Source organism: Cherax quadricarinatus, chromosome 84, assembly GCF_038502225.1.
Source record: "Cherax quadricarinatus isolate ZL_2023a chromosome 84, ASM3850222v1, whole genome shotgun sequence".
NCBI classification, from domain to species: Eukaryota; Metazoa; Arthropoda; class Malacostraca; order Decapoda; family Parastacidae; genus Cherax; species Cherax quadricarinatus.
Genome location: NC_091375.1, coordinates 405,308 through 420,489, shown reverse-complemented (window position 1 = coordinate 420,489; position 15,182 = coordinate 405,308). Strand labels below are relative to the sequence as shown.

The 15,182-nt window shown below is 47.1% G+C and overlaps 1 protein-coding gene across 5 annotated transcripts in view; it reads right to left on the bottom strand.

Annotated features, from left to right (window-relative positions):
- Positions 1-7,049: 7,049 nt before the first annotated feature.
- Positions 7,050-15,182, bottom strand: part of LOC128704487 (myogenesis-regulating glycosidase) — a 135,946-nt gene continuing 127,813 nt past the window's right edge. For all 5 annotated transcript variants that reach the window (XM_070102929.1, XM_070102925.1, XM_070102928.1 and 2 more), the window contains exon 13: positions 7,050-7,337. In XM_070102929.1, the coding sequence (XP_069959030.1) occupies positions 7,132-7,337 (206 nt within the window). In that variant the 3' untranslated portion in view covers positions 7,050-7,131. The remainder of the gene's footprint in view (positions 7,338-15,182) is intronic.

Genomic DNA, 15,182 nt, shown 5'->3' with positions numbered 1-15,182 from the left:
GACCCTTAGTCAGATCATTCCAGTTCAGCCCACCTAAGTAATTTTTCAGTCCTATGAAATCAGCCAAGCGAAAGTCAGGGACGGAGACTTGATTGACATTATTAGGGGAATTCCATGATATATTAAAACTGAGTGATTTGTGATCACTTTCCCCAAGCTCATCATTAACCTCAAGATTATTAATTAGTGTTTCCCTACTGGCAAGAACCAAGTCAAGGAGGTTATTTCCCCTAGTTGGCTCTGTCACAAACTGTTTTAAAAAACAATCCTGGATCGTATCAAGAAAGTCACCTGACTCTAAATTTCCTGTCAAATTGCTCCAGTCAATCTGTCTATAGTTGAAATCTCCCATTAGCACAACATTTTCGTATGTAGATGTCTTACGAATTTCGTCCCATAGAAGTTTACTGCACTCCCTATCAAGATTTGGGGCCCTGTAAATCACACCCAAAATTAGTTTTTCTCGGCCCTCGAGAAGCTGTAACCAAACAGATTCAGTGGCTGACGCTTCTAATTTAATATCTTGTCTAACACAACAATTTAAATTGTCTCTGACATACATCGCTACTCCACCACCTTTCCTGTTGACCCTGTCAGTGTGGAATAATTTATAGCCTTGTATGTGACATTCAGAGGGCATCTCTCTATCTTTCAGATTGAGCCAGGTCTCTGTTATAGCAATAATATCTATGTTTCCTGCACTTGCAATTAATCTTAGCTCATCTATCTTATTTCTTACACTCCTGCTATTAGTATAGTAAACCTTAAGGGAGCTAGTCCCTTGCTGCCCTCTGCTGTCCCCCTTTGTTTGCTGACCTGATCTATTGTCTTTATTTATAACTTCATGCTGAATGCCTTTTATACATTTACTGTTTCCAACCCTAGTGTTGCAACCTGCTTGTTTCCCACACACACTCATACCTCTATCTTCCATCAGTTTAAAATCATAGGCATTTCACCAATGGCCTTCTCAATCGAGTCTGCAAGTGCTACCACCCCTGCCCCAGAGATATGTACCCCATCCCTTCACTACTGCCGGACCAAGATATGGCTAGTGTGCCCCCCTACTGGGATAAACAAACGGGCCCTTGAGGTTGACGACAGTGCCAGGCCCCTGTCTAGCCCAAAACACCAACCCACCACTTGTTCAGACTATGCTCCTTCTCCTCACATTACTCCAGACGTGATGGTGGTTCTTGTGCGTCCTAAGAATGGCGGTACGCCCTTCACCAATCCACGGGACATCACCAATGCCATCAGTGGATCTCTTCGGCAAGGCTTGCATAGATGGGGGCGTCCAACAACTCGGTAGGGGTGCAGCCCTAAGGCTCCGGCTCCATCGTAAGTCTTTTCTGGCTAGAAATTTGCCACTAAATGCCATTCATGTCCTGGGTAGGTGGAATGTTGTCTGCTGGGAGGTCCGCTCCTCAATCCTCGCCGCCGGCTGTTGCTATGGCAGAATTGGACTGATTTCTACATCCCTCTCAGATGAGGAGATCCACTCTGAACTGGTTCACAGTGGGGGTGACGACTTAGGTTTGCGGGAGGTTTGGAGCCTCTCAAATCGTCCTACCCCATCTCGTATGGTTCGTGTATGTTTCTCGGGTGCTCTCCCGAAGTTTGTGACTTTTGACAATCTAAGATTTCCTGTTCTTCCTTGTACTTTTCCTTTACTCTGGTGTTGGAAATGTTTCCTTTGTGGGCATGGAGAGTTGTCTTGTCGTGGTAAGGTAAGATGTGCGAACTGCAGGGAGTTTCACCCAGTAGTTAAAGACAGCATTACCTGTACCCACCCGGCTTCGTGCTACTTCTGTAAAGGGAACCACAAGGTTACCTCCCGGTCTTGCCCGGCGTATCACCAGGCTCTTGATTTGGCAAACTCAGCCAAGGCCCAGTCTGTCAGCCCCTGTCTCCTTCGCCTCCAGTGCCCCCCACTAAGGGAGTCTCCCCAACACGGCCAGGGCACCTGTACTCCGCAGCTGTGAGGGCTAATATCCCTGTTACAAATCGGTTTGGGGCTCTTGTGGACCTCTCTTTCCCTTTAGAGGATTCCCCACCCCCGGGGCAACATCAACTCAGGGTGTCCTCGAACCCGGCTTCCATTGTGGAAGTTATTGCACATGCCCCCCCTCGCCCACAATGCACATCCTCCCGTCGAGGTAGTACAGTTCCCAAATCGACCCGTTGCTCAGAGCCCCACCCAGTTCAGATGGACATCATACCCGACCCAGAGCCTCCTGTCTCGCAGCCGACTCCCCCCCCAATTCTCCTCAACCCCAGCCTCGGCCTGTCTCTACTCCAGGACCCTTCATACCTGAAGGTCCCGCTTTTTCACTCTCGCCTGCCTGGGCTTTATTCCTTCATCCTATCCTCCTCCTGGTGGAGGTGCTACATTCTTACCTCCAGGGCACCTCTTTTGTGACTGCATGTCTCTCGGTTCTCCCTCGCCTTATTGGGCTGCTTAGTTCACACACGTGAACCTTTCTCACCCCTCTGTTTTTCTTCTTTGGAACGCATGTTCTGTACTGGGGAAGCTTCCGGACCTTCAGAGGTATCTGGCTGAGGTACAGCCACTGGTGGTGGGTCTCTCTGAGACATGGTTATGCCCTCGACATTCTCTTTGGATGCTTGGTTTCACTGTTTACCGTAGGGATCGCCTTGCAGGGAGTGGAGGTGGCCTAGCCCTTCTTGTACGCAACCAGCTCCAGAGTATGACCCTCTCTCTCCAAGCCTATGAGAGTGGAGTGTTGGAAACTCTGGCTGTGAGAGTTGCCTTGGGCACTCAGTGGTGCAACATACTCCTGATTTATAATCCGGGCAGGCCGATTACACAAAGTGAATTTACCTATTACTTTGGACAGCTCTGTGATTCTACGCTTGTGATAGGAGACTTTAACGCAAGGCACCAGTTCTGGGAGCCATCCATTTCTTTGGGATCAGTGAATCCCACAGGTAGGGCCCTGTTCCAAACCCTCCTTGCATCTCACCTTTCGTTGCTCACACCACCAGGTTTGGAGACTAGAGTGGATCCTTATACCAGGCGAGTTTCTACCCTAGACCTCATTCTTGGGTGTGGATATTTTACTACAGCTACTGTTACTGTAGGCCCCTTCATGGGGAGTGACCATCTTCCAGTCCTTACTTCTACAAATGAAGCCTTAGCAGAGCCAGTGACGGCAGTTCGTTCATGGTGGAAAATCACCCAGGCCGGTTGGACAAACTATAATTGGGCCCTTGCTGATTACAGCCTGCCTCAGGACTCCTTGCTGGACGAGGCTGTCACGTCTCTTCAAGGGGCCATGCTTGAGGCGGGCTCGCGTTTGTTCTGTCTCTCCGGGAACTTCTCCCATCCACGCCCCCGGGTTCCATGGTGGAATGATGAGTGCTTCCGAGCAGTGAAAGCGCGTCGGACAGCGTGGGCACGGTGGCAGCACCAACCCTCTCAGACTCAGCAGTTGGCTTACCAAAGGGAAGACGCTCTTTGTCGGCGAACCCTCCTCCAAGCGAAACGTGCATCCTGGGCTTTATTCTGTTCTTCTCTTTCTTTTTGCACCTCTGCCAGTCAGGCATGGGGTTTTTCCACTCCATGTTGGGATCATGTTCTTTAAGTACTTTTCCCCTGCTGGGGGAAGGAGTGACTCCACTCTTACCCCAGGATGAGGCTGAGACATTTGCAAATTTCTTCGGTCCTATGTTTTCTCCTCCTCCTCCTCTACCCTCTAAAGTGATCAAATGGGGCCCTTTGCCACCTGCTGTACCCGAGGTTCACTGCCAGGTGCTGGCATCTCCCTTTAGCTCCCATGAACTGCAACTGGTACTTTCCCAACTTTCTTCCCGCTCTTCTCCAGGGGAGGACAACTTGCCCTATTCATTTATACTACATCTACCTCCCTCCTGTACAGAAGCTATGCTGGAAGTTTTCAATACCAGCTGGTATACAGGTGTCTTCTCTGATATGTGGAAACACTCTCTTCTGATTCCGATTCTAAAGCCGGGCAAGGATGATACCCAACTGAGCTCTTACCGGCCCATCGCTCTACTGCCCTGCTCGGGTAAGGTGCTGGAATGACTGGTGGCTACTCGTCTCTCTTGGTGGACTGAGGAACAGTGGCTTCAGAGAAGGTTGATCCACCCTTGACCCTTTGCTTCAATTTACACAGCTTGTGCACACTTCATTTGAATGTTGGGAGTTCCTTTTGGCTGCATTTTTGGACCAACACTGAGCATTTGACTCTGCATCACACACAGCAATTGTTTTCAAGCTGGCCTGCATGGGGCTGACAGGAGCTCCCCTCTGCTGGAGGCGCAACTTTTTGCAAGGGGGGACCTTTCGTGTAGCAGTGGGTGGCGCTTTGTCCTCACCCTGTCCTGTATACCGGGGAGTGCCCCAGGGATCTATTCTTAGCCCACTCCTTTTCTCTGTCTTACTGTCGGATCTCCCTTCCATCCAAGGAGTGCATACCCTGGTATACGCAGATGATGTGGCCCTTATGTGCAGTGCCCCAGCCTTACTGACAGCACAGGAAACACTTCAGGGTGCCCTGCAATGCATAACATCATGGGCCACCACCTGGGGTTTGGAGGTTAGTGACACTAAGTCCAAGCTCTTATGCTTTACTAGATGCCAGCTCCCCACTCTTCCATCAGTCTCATTGAACCAGATGCCAATCCCTTTGGTCTCCTCTCATCGTTGGTTGGGAGTCACCTTAGATGCACCATTCTTGACTTGGAAGAAACACACAGTGGCCCTCCACCTCTCATGTGCAAGTCACATTGCACTTATGTGCCGGATCTCTGGCACCAAGTGGGGGTGGATTGAAACCTTCTCTATAAGTTCTATACAGCTATGGTTTGCAGCAAGCTTACTTATGCGAGTGAGGTGTATGGCTCGGCTTCTTCCTCCTCTCTTCATTGCTTAGACATTCTCCAGAATTCAGCCATCCGTAATATGCTGGGGGCATTCCCCTCCACCCCTATCGCAGCCTTGGAGGCAGAGTTGGGGATAGTCCCTCTCTCGTCGGTGAGGACAGTGAGGAACTGTTTACGACTCCATCATATGGCCTCTCTGCCTTGTACTCACCCCTGTCGCCTCTCTTCACATATGTGGGAGAGAGCCTCTGTCCCCCAACGTTTGGTTCAGCCTTCCTTTGTAGCCAGGGCCCAGCGTTCCCTGACCTGCCTTACTCTTCCTTCACTTGTGATGACTCCCTTCCCTCTCCACTCTCCGGCACCCCCCTGGCTGGGCCTGACACATTACATTCACCTGGATTGGCACTACAGGAACAGGGAACCCCCTCAGTTAGTTGCATTTCTATTTGAAGAGTTTCGCTCTGTTACACATGGCTCTTCATTCTCCGTCTACATGGATGGCTCGGCACAGTCCTCCCTCCTTCTACATCATCTGCAGCCTTCTTCGCTAATCTCTCCCTGTGTCAAATGTGGCGGTTGGACCCTGCTCATTCTGTTCTGGCAGGGGAGCTCTTTGCCATTCACCAGGCTCTGGCTTTTGTCCTAGATCACATTCCCCCACAACCATTGGTTCTCTTCTCTGATTCCCAATCTTCCCTGGCACTTTTGTGCTCTGCCCGCCCACGATCACTGCGCATCCTCATTCATCAGACACAATCCTCCTGCGCTTCTTGCGGAGCCCAGGTTGGAGCATCTTCCTTCGGTGGGTTCCCGCCCATGTTGGAATCTGGGGCAATGAAGTGGGAGATCGGGCGGCCTCCCTCACGCACACACTTCCTACTGTTACCCCTCTTGCTCTGGGCCACAGTGATTTCACAAGGGCTGTTTGGAAGGGAATCCGTCATCAGTGGCAAGAGGGCCTTGCACACTCCCTCTCTCCTTCGGCGTTGGGCTCTGTCCGAACTTTTAATGGCCCCTGCCCCAGGGCTCGCCATCCCAACCGCTCGGTGGACGTTGCACTGACTCACCTTCGAGTTGGGCACTCGCGACTGGCGGCCCATCTGTACTGCCTTCGGATGACGGACTCTCCATACTGCCTGTGGTGTCCCTCACAGCCTGAGACGGTGGAACACTTCCTGCTGTGGTACCCACATTATCACTCTGCACGAACTACTCTCCGTGCGGCCTTGCGCACGCTTGGGGTGCACACTTTCACTCTACCTGTCCACCTCAACGGGGAGGGGTTTCGCCCTCTGGACCGTCAGGAGATATTGACTTGTACCTGCTCCTTCCTGCTGGCTTCAGGGCATATCAGAGACATATGATACATAAATATTAGTCAAGACATTCTTCCACTTTGGTCGATATCCCCTCTCCAAGCACTGGATGGCCGGGCTCGATACGGTGTATGCTGTCAGTGGCCCTGAAACCCAACAGAAGAAGAAATGTTTCCTGATGCGGGTTTTAATTATATGATGACCCACAGCTGGAGCTTTTGGTCATCTGCCAGAGGCCTTCCATTGGCTTACCCGTCCACCCCTTCAAAAATTACCGTCATGATTATAACCTATTCTCTTCTATAATTAATAAGCTGTCAGTTAGATTTCATTCTTTAATAGGCTTCTTCATATAATTTTCATGTATAGTCATTAGTTTTTAAGTTTCTTATTTTTTTAGTAATAAGTTTATTAATTCAGAAAAAAATCTGCAGTAGTTACCAATAATCATTATTAAGTCTTTTCAGAAACAAAATTTTCTATGTTTGTCTTAGATTTGTACATTATGATAAAATATCCATACTTCCTAATAATAATTAACAAAATTTACATTTGCCTTTGTTTCTTGGTTAATTAGTGAATTTATACTGAGGGCTTGATTAGTAGGTATTAAAATTAAAGTCTTTTATTACTCTTGACTATAATAGTAGTTTAGAATGTTATACATTATTTATGCATGATTTTCTCAAAGTTAATGATAAAGATAGCAACTATAATATATACAGCCTATACAATGATCACACTTCTCAATTTAATTGTTACATGACTCTGTTACACTTCTCAATTCATTTCACTTCTATGTTTGTCACACTTCTTAATTTAAATGGTACATATCTTAATGATGATGAAATCAAGACACACATGCAACATCTGGGTATCTTTATTGTGGATGTTTCGCCATCCAGTGTCTTTATCAATACAAATTCCAGGACTTGTACAACATTTCTTAGTGTTTCACTCTTTTACTAGACTGGCGAGTGAAATAGACAATACTCTCTAGTGTGATGTCATTGAGTGTGAGTGTAATAGGTCCCTCGATGACTTGGTCAGTGCCAGCCTGCTGCCATGATCCAGGTGGCACTACCACCTCCAGAGTCGTGGCACCTTCCTCCACTACAGGCACCACCAACAGGTCGTCACCCAACAGGAACTCTGTGCAGAGGTAACAACATAGCCAGAGTAGTTTATGATACATGGAAGGAACTGTGAACTTCAAGAACATTAGCTGGTAAGAATATTCAGTGTTCTACGTCGCAGAAATTATCACATCTGCACCGCCAGGAATCCGGACAATTTCCAGTGCAGAAGTAAGTGAACAGTCTGGATAACACATTAACAACTCCAGAGATGATGACTGCAGCAATATACAAACTTTAAACACGCATAATCTGCACATAAGAGAGAGAAGCTTTTGACGACGTTTTGGTCCTACTTAGACATTTACAAGTCTTGTAAATGGTCCAGGTTAGACCAAATCATCATCATAAGCCTCTCTCTATTTCACAGTATTGTGCCTTTTTGCTCTTTATAATTTAAATGATGGTGCTTACACAATTTTTGTTTAGTAACACTTAGAAGGTGGCTTAAGTGTAGATTATACAGAAGACAGAAGCTTAATAAATTCAACAACACGGAAAGAATTCATTTATAGAGTTTAGCAGAAAATGTATTTAATTAGAAGGTCATCTGATATTCCAACAGGTGTAAAGATGTAATGGTTGTAATTATAACCTTAATTTTTAAAGGAGGTGGATAGGTAAGCCAGTGGAAGGCCTCGGTAAGATGATCAAAAGCTCCAGCGGAGGGTCATCTTATGACTAAGACTCACGTCAGGAAACACTTGTCCTGTTTCCTAACAAATCTTACCTAACCTATTCCAATAGGAAAATCTAGCAAGGTAATGGATGCTACCTGGACAGCTGATGAGCCGAGACATAAAAAAAATATTCACTCAAGAGTTATCAGCAAGAAATATGAATACACTAGATATTTAATAGACAGACATGTATGCATATACGTATACATATACAAAACAATGACTGTGAAAAAAATAGTGACTTTCCAAGTACAGTACTTTTGTGATAAATCATGAAAGCACTTGGAAATTCACTATTTTTTTCACATTGGTTATTTTGCAATTTGTGACAGCACCTGTTTACTGTGATCTTATTGCATATATATACCCATATGATATAAATTTTATAAAAGGGAAGTGAATTTTGCTATAATGGTAAAACCTCTCCTTATTTTATGATATAACATTTTGTGCCCATCGGCGACCTAAGGTCACAGGAGAGCTGGGCTCACAGACGGAATTAAGTCATGCTATCCTCATCACCATAGGTGAGTCAGCTTAGTATCCTGTGCAAACTATGGGATCTTCGTGAAAAAATGTATTATGCGCTTTTTAAAAACGTATCGTATAGTAAAAGCAATCAACTATTGCAATCAAGAAATTCCACACAATAACACAATTTAATCATGACACATAATGGGTTTTCACACATAAGAGGATGAACACTATAAGCCGAGTATTTCCTCAACTTTTTGATAGATCTTCCAGAGATCACATGATGATTTATAAACATTATGAACATATGTCACATTAATCTTGGTGCTACCAATGCTTCACTCAGTTATAATTCAAGTTTTGTTTTACCTAGTAACCTGTGGCAGTCTTGTGACCAATTCCAGATGATCCAACAGCTCCACCTTTAATCAAAATTCCCTCTTGATTGAATGATTAGTAAAGTTTTGCTGTCCTCGGCTTGCAGGCCTTCACAGCCATTACAACCTGGCTCATCAGGAACCTCCTACATTAATTAGACAACTTAGTAAATGGGGTTTAAAGCCTATTGTCAACATGAGAGGGTCATTAATTCTTTCCATAATAACTCTACTATACACTTTACCTGGTACATTCAACAGCTTATAATTCTTAGTCTCTTTTTATCTTCTATTTTCTTATGCAAAGAAATTAAACACATTCTCTGCTAATCCCTAGCTAACTTTTTCCCTTTCATGCATATATTGAAGAAATGAACCAGCCACTCCAAAACTATATCCCCAGCTATATTCCAAGTATCCCAACCGTTTTAGCAGTTTCATTTTACTCACTGCCTCACGCACTTTACACACATCTGGCTCTACCTCACTCATACAAGATGCTATTCTTCCCTGCCAATGCATGAAATCATGAAACCACTGCCTCTCTTTCTTGATTACTACTCAACAATTCAGTGGACCCTCAGTTATCAGCCATAATCCATTCCAGAAGGTCAGCCTAAAAGTGAAATGGCTGAAAACCCAAATATTACCCACAAGAATTAATACAATTATTCTGGAAGGAGGGGGTAAAGGAGGTTTCGTGTGCAAGGGGCTTGGATTTCCAGCAAGCATGCGTGAGCATATTTGATAGGAGTGAATGGAAACAAATAATTTTTAATACTTGAAGTGCTGTTGGAGTGTGAGCAAAGTAACATTTATAAAGGGATTCAGGGAAACCGGCAGGCTGGACTTGAGTCCTGGAGATGGGAAGTACAGTGTCTCCTCTGAAGGAGGGGTGTTAATGTTGCAGTTTTATAAACTGTAGTGTAAAGCACCCCTCTGGCAAGACAGTGACGGAGTGAATGATGATGAAAGTTTTTCTTTTTCAGGCCACCCTGCCTTGGTAGGAATCGGCCAATATGTTAATAATAAAAAAATACAATTAATCCATTCCAAACACCCAAAAATATTAACAAAAAATACATTTTTTGAAGATTAATTATAGTTTCACATACACAAAACAATGAGAACTAAATAAAATAAATATATGAACAAGTAAATCGCTATTACATACCTTTATTGAAGACTCTTTTTGGCTTATGGAAGATAGGGAGGAGGAGAGAGGGAGTGAAGGGAAATCCCCCTCCATTAGGACTTCAGGTAACAAGCCCCTCTCTGGGGTTACTTCCCTTCTTTGTCTTTTAATGCCACTAGGACCAGCCTGAGTCACTGGACCCCTGTCGCACAAAATAACTGTCCAGAGTGCTCTGTTTCTGGAGTCTCTAAGATTTCCCTGAAGCAGGACAAGGTTTTGTCACTGAACATTGTTGCAGATATGGCTTGTTTCAGCTTGAGGTGAGGCAGTTGCTGGTGAGGTGTGGCAGTGGCTGGTGAAGCAAGGCAGTGGCTGGTGAGGCGAGGCAGTGGCTGGTGAAGCGAAGCGTGGCTGGTGAAGTGAGGCAGTAGCTGGTAAAATGAGGCAGTGGCTGGTGAGGTGAGGCAGTGGCTGGTAAGATGAGGCAGTGGCTGGTGAGGTGAGGCAGTGGCTGGTGTGGTGAGGCAGTGGCTGGTGAGGCGAGGCAGTGGCTGGTGAGGCGAGGCAGTGGCTGGTGAGGCGAGGCAGTGGCTGGTGAGGTGAGGCAGTGGCTGGTGAGGTGAGGCAGTGGCTGGTGAGGTGAGGCAGTGGCTGGTAAGGCGAGGCAGTTACTGGTGAGGTGAGGCAGTGGCTGGTGAGGCGAGGCAGTGGCTGGTGAAGCGAAGCAGTGGCTGGTGAAGTGAGGCAGTAGCTGGTAAAATGAGGCAGTGGCTGGTGAGGTGAGGCAGTGGCTGGTGAGGTGAGGCAGTGGCTGGTGTGGTGAGGCAGTGGCTGGTGTGGTGAGGCAGTGGCTGGTGAGGTGAGGCAGTGGCTGGTGAGGTGAAACAGTGGCTGGTGAGGTGAAACAGTGGCTGGTGAGGTGAGGCAGTGGCTGGTAGGGCAAGGTAGTAGCTGGTGAGGAGAGGCAGTGGCTGGTGAGGTGAGGCAGTGGCTGGTGAGGTGAGGCAGTGGCTGGTGTGGTGAGGCAGTGGCTGGTGAGGTGAGGCAGTGGCTGGTGAGGTGAGGCAGTGGCTGGTGAGGTGAGGCAGCAGCTGGTGAGGTGAGGCAGCGGCTGGTGAGGTGAGGCAGCGGCTGGTGAGGTGAGGCAGTGGCTGGTAAGATGAGGCAGTGGCTGGTGAGGTGAGGCAGTGGCTGGTGTGGTGAGGCAGTGGCTGGTGTGGTGAGGCAGTGGCTGGTGTGGTGAGGCAGTGGCTGGTGTGGTGAGGCAGTGGCTGGTGAGGTGAGGCAGTGGCTGGTGAGGTGAAACAGTGGCTGGTGAGGTGAAACAGTGGCTGGTGAGGTGAGGCAGTGGCTGGTGAGGCAAGGTAGTGGCTGGTGAGGTGAGGCAGTGGCTGGTGAGGTGAGGCAGTGGCTGGTGAGGTGAGGCAGTGGCTGGTGAGGTGAGGCAGTGGCTGGTGAGGTGAAACAGTGGCTGGTGAGGTGAAACAGTGGCTGGTGAGGTGAGGCAGTGGCTGGTGAGGCAAGGTAGTGGCTGGTGAGGAGAGGCAGTGGCTGGTGAGGTGAGGCAGTGGCTAGTGAGGTGAGGCAGTGGCTGGTGAGGTGAGGCAGTGGCTGGTGTGGTGAGGCAGTAGCTGGTGAGGTGAGGCAGTAGCTGGTGTGGTGAGGCAGTGGCTGGTGAGGTGAGGCAGTAGCTGGTGAGGTGAGGCAGTAGCTGGTGTGGTGAGGCAGTGGCTGGTGAGGTGAGGCAGTGGCTGGTGAGGTGAGGCAGTGGTTGGTGAGGTGAGGCAGTGGCTGGTGAGGTGAGGCAGTGGCTGGTAAGGCAAGGCAGTTACTGGTGAGGTGAGGCAGTGGCTGGTGAGGCGAGGCAGTGGCTGGTGAATCGAAGCAGTGGCTGGTGAAGTAGTGGCTGGTGAGGTGAGGCAGTAGCTGGTAAAATGAGGCAGTGGCTGGTGAGGTGAGGCAGTGGCTGGTAAGATGAGGCAGTGACTGGTGTGGTGAGGCAGTGGCTGGTGAGGTGAGGCAGTGGCTGGTGTGGTGAGGCAGTGGCTGGTGAGGAGAGGCAGTGGCTGGTGAGGTGAGGCAGTGGCTGGTGAGGTGAGGCAGTGGCTGGTGTGGTGAGGCAGTGGCTGGTGAAGTGAGGCAGTGGCTGGTGAGGTGAGGCAGTAGCTGGTGAGGTGAGGCAGTGGGTGGTGAGGTGAGGCAGTGGCTGGTGAGGGGAGGCAGTGGCTGGTGAGGTGAGGCAATGGCTGGTGAGGCAAGGCAGTGGCTGGTGTGGTGAGGCAGTGGCTGGTGAGGTGAGGCAGTGGCTAGTGTGGTGAGGCAGTGGCTGGTGAGGTGAGGCAGTGGCTAGTGTGGTGAGGCAGTGGCTGGTGAGGTGAGGCAGTGGCTGCTATGTTGAGGCAGTGGCAGGATGGAAGTGATTGTTGACTTTTCCCATACATCCTGGCAAGTTCCAGCACCCGCACACCACACCATATTTTTCAATAACTTCTTTCGTAAATTCCATCTTGTTTCTCACTTTCTCTACCAAAGGAACTTTACTAGGAACTTTCTTTGGGGACATGGTTACTTATTTCACAGTTGCACTTAATCAAAAACCACCAAAAACAATGGATGTACATGTACAGTGGAACCTCAAAAATTGAACTTAATCCGTTCCAGGAGCTAGTTCTAATTTCGAAAAGTCTGAAATTCGAAGCAATATTTCCCATAAGAAATAATGGAAATACAATTAATCCGTTCCAGAAACCCAAAAATATTCACACAAAAAATACATTTTATAGAGATTAATTACAGTTTTACATACAACAAATACTATAGTTTTTAATTATGTATAGTAATACATATAAAATAACATTTTTACTTACCTTTATTGAAGATTGGTGATGGCATCTGGAAGATAGGGAGGAGGAGAGAGGGAGTTGGGGTTAGTGTTTGGAAGGAGAATCCCCCTCCATGAGGACTTCAGGTAAAGCCCTCTCTGGGGTTACTTCCCTTCTCTGTCTTTTAATGCCACTAAGACCAGCTTGAGAGTCACTGGACCCCTGTCTCACAAAATAACTGTCCACAGTCCTCTGTTTCTGGCGCCTCTAACATTTCCCTAAAATGGGACATGGTTCTGTCACTGAACTTGTTGCAAAGACGGCTTGTTTCAGCTTGCTCAAGGTGGTACTTCTGCACAAACATTTGGACATCATTCCACTTGGCACAAATCTCCTTAATCTTTGAAGAAGGCACCTCATCCACTCCCTATATTAACACCTTTCGCAACATCAGCTTCCTTGATTTGTTCTTTCTTTGACAGGATAGAACTGATGGTCGACTTGTTTTTCCCATACATCCTGGCAAGCTCAATAAGTCTCACACCACTCTCATACTTCTGTATTATTTCCTTCTTCACATCTATGGCGTTTCTCACATTCTTTACCACAGGGGTACTACTAGCAAGTTTCTTTGGGCCCATGGCAGCTTATTTCACAGTCCCACAAGCACTAAACACAACGAAATAATCGTAAAATGAGTGAATGAGAGTGCAGGCTAGTGTTCACTCAAGCATAAACAAAGCTAGACTGCTCACGGCACCTGCGCGGGGGTGCAGACAGAGTGGGCCGGCAGACAGGTCCCGTACCTGGCGGTCCGAAAATAGGGGCGCGTTCGATAATTGGGACACAGTTTGTCCGAAAAAATGGTTCTATTTTCGAAATGTTCGATATGTGATACATTCGATTTTTGAGGTTCCACTGTATGTAAAAAAACGTAAATTTACTTTTGGAGCACTACGCATGTGAACGTAAATTTGTTTGGACAGTTTAAGGGTTAAAGTGCAGGCACTGTACTTTCCATTTCCAGGACTCAAGTCCGGCTAACCGGTTTCCCTGATTCCCTCCACAAAATATTACCCTGCTTACACTCCAATAGCTCGTCAGGTCCCAAAAACCATTCATCTCCATTCACTCCTATCTAACATGCTCACACATGCTTGCTGGAAGTCCAAGCCCCTCGCCCACAAAACCTCCTTTACTTCCTCCCTCCAACCTTTACGAGGACAACCCCTACCCCGCTTTCCTTCCTCTAAAGATTTATATGCTCTCCTGGTGTCACCCCGTTACACTGAAACCTGAAAACTAGATCCCTTATCTTTAATATTACTTGCACGGCTAAGAAAAACTTTAGATAGTTTCAGTATACATATACATTGTTTTACACACTGTTGTATCCAGATCCAGTATACTTTTTTTTTAACAAGTTGGCCATCTCCCGCTGAGGCAGGGTGACCCAAAAAGAAAGAAAATCCCCAAAAAGAAAATACTTTCATCATCATTCAACACTTTCACCTCACTCACACATAATCACTGTTTTTGCAGAGGTGCTCAGAATACAACAGTTTAGAAGTATATACAGTGGACCCCCAAGTTTCGTGATTAATCCGTTCCAGAGAGCCTGCCGAATGTCAAAATTCACGAAACTCGAAACCATTTTCCCCATAAGAAATAATGGAAATAAAATTAATCCATTCCAGGCACCCAAAAATATTAAAATAAAATATTTTTTTTCAAATTAAATAAAGATTTATATACTGAAATCAATGTGAACTCAAGCACATGCATATAAAAAATAATAATAACATTACATTTACCTTTACTGAAGACTTCTGGGTAGATGGAAGACGGGAGGAGGGGATAGGAGGAAGGTGTACACTCTTGTTTGGAAGGAGGATCTCCTTCCATTAGGACTTTAGGTAGCAAGTCCTTATCTGGGGTTACTTCCCTTCTTCTTTTAATGCCGCTGGGAACAACTTGAGAGTCACTGGACCCCTGGCGCACAAAATATCTGTCCAGAGAGGTCTTTTTCTGGCGTTTCTTTAAGATTTCCCTGAAATGGGACACAACACTGTCATTGTACATGTTGCAGATATGGCTTGTTTCAGCTTGGTCAGGGTGATACTTTTCAACAAAACTTTGCAACTCATTCCACACATGTCCTTAATCACTGAAGAAGGAACCTCCTTCACTCTCTTTTCCTCCTCCTCTGAAGCAAGTTCCCTGGCTGTGGTCTGATGCTGTTCCAGTTGAAGCTCTTGCAGTTTGTCAGTGGTTAGCTCTTCCCTGTGGTCCTCCACCAACTCTTCCACATCCCCGTCACTCACCTCCAACCCCATGGACTTGTCCAACACCTTCCACAACAGGCAGAGGGTC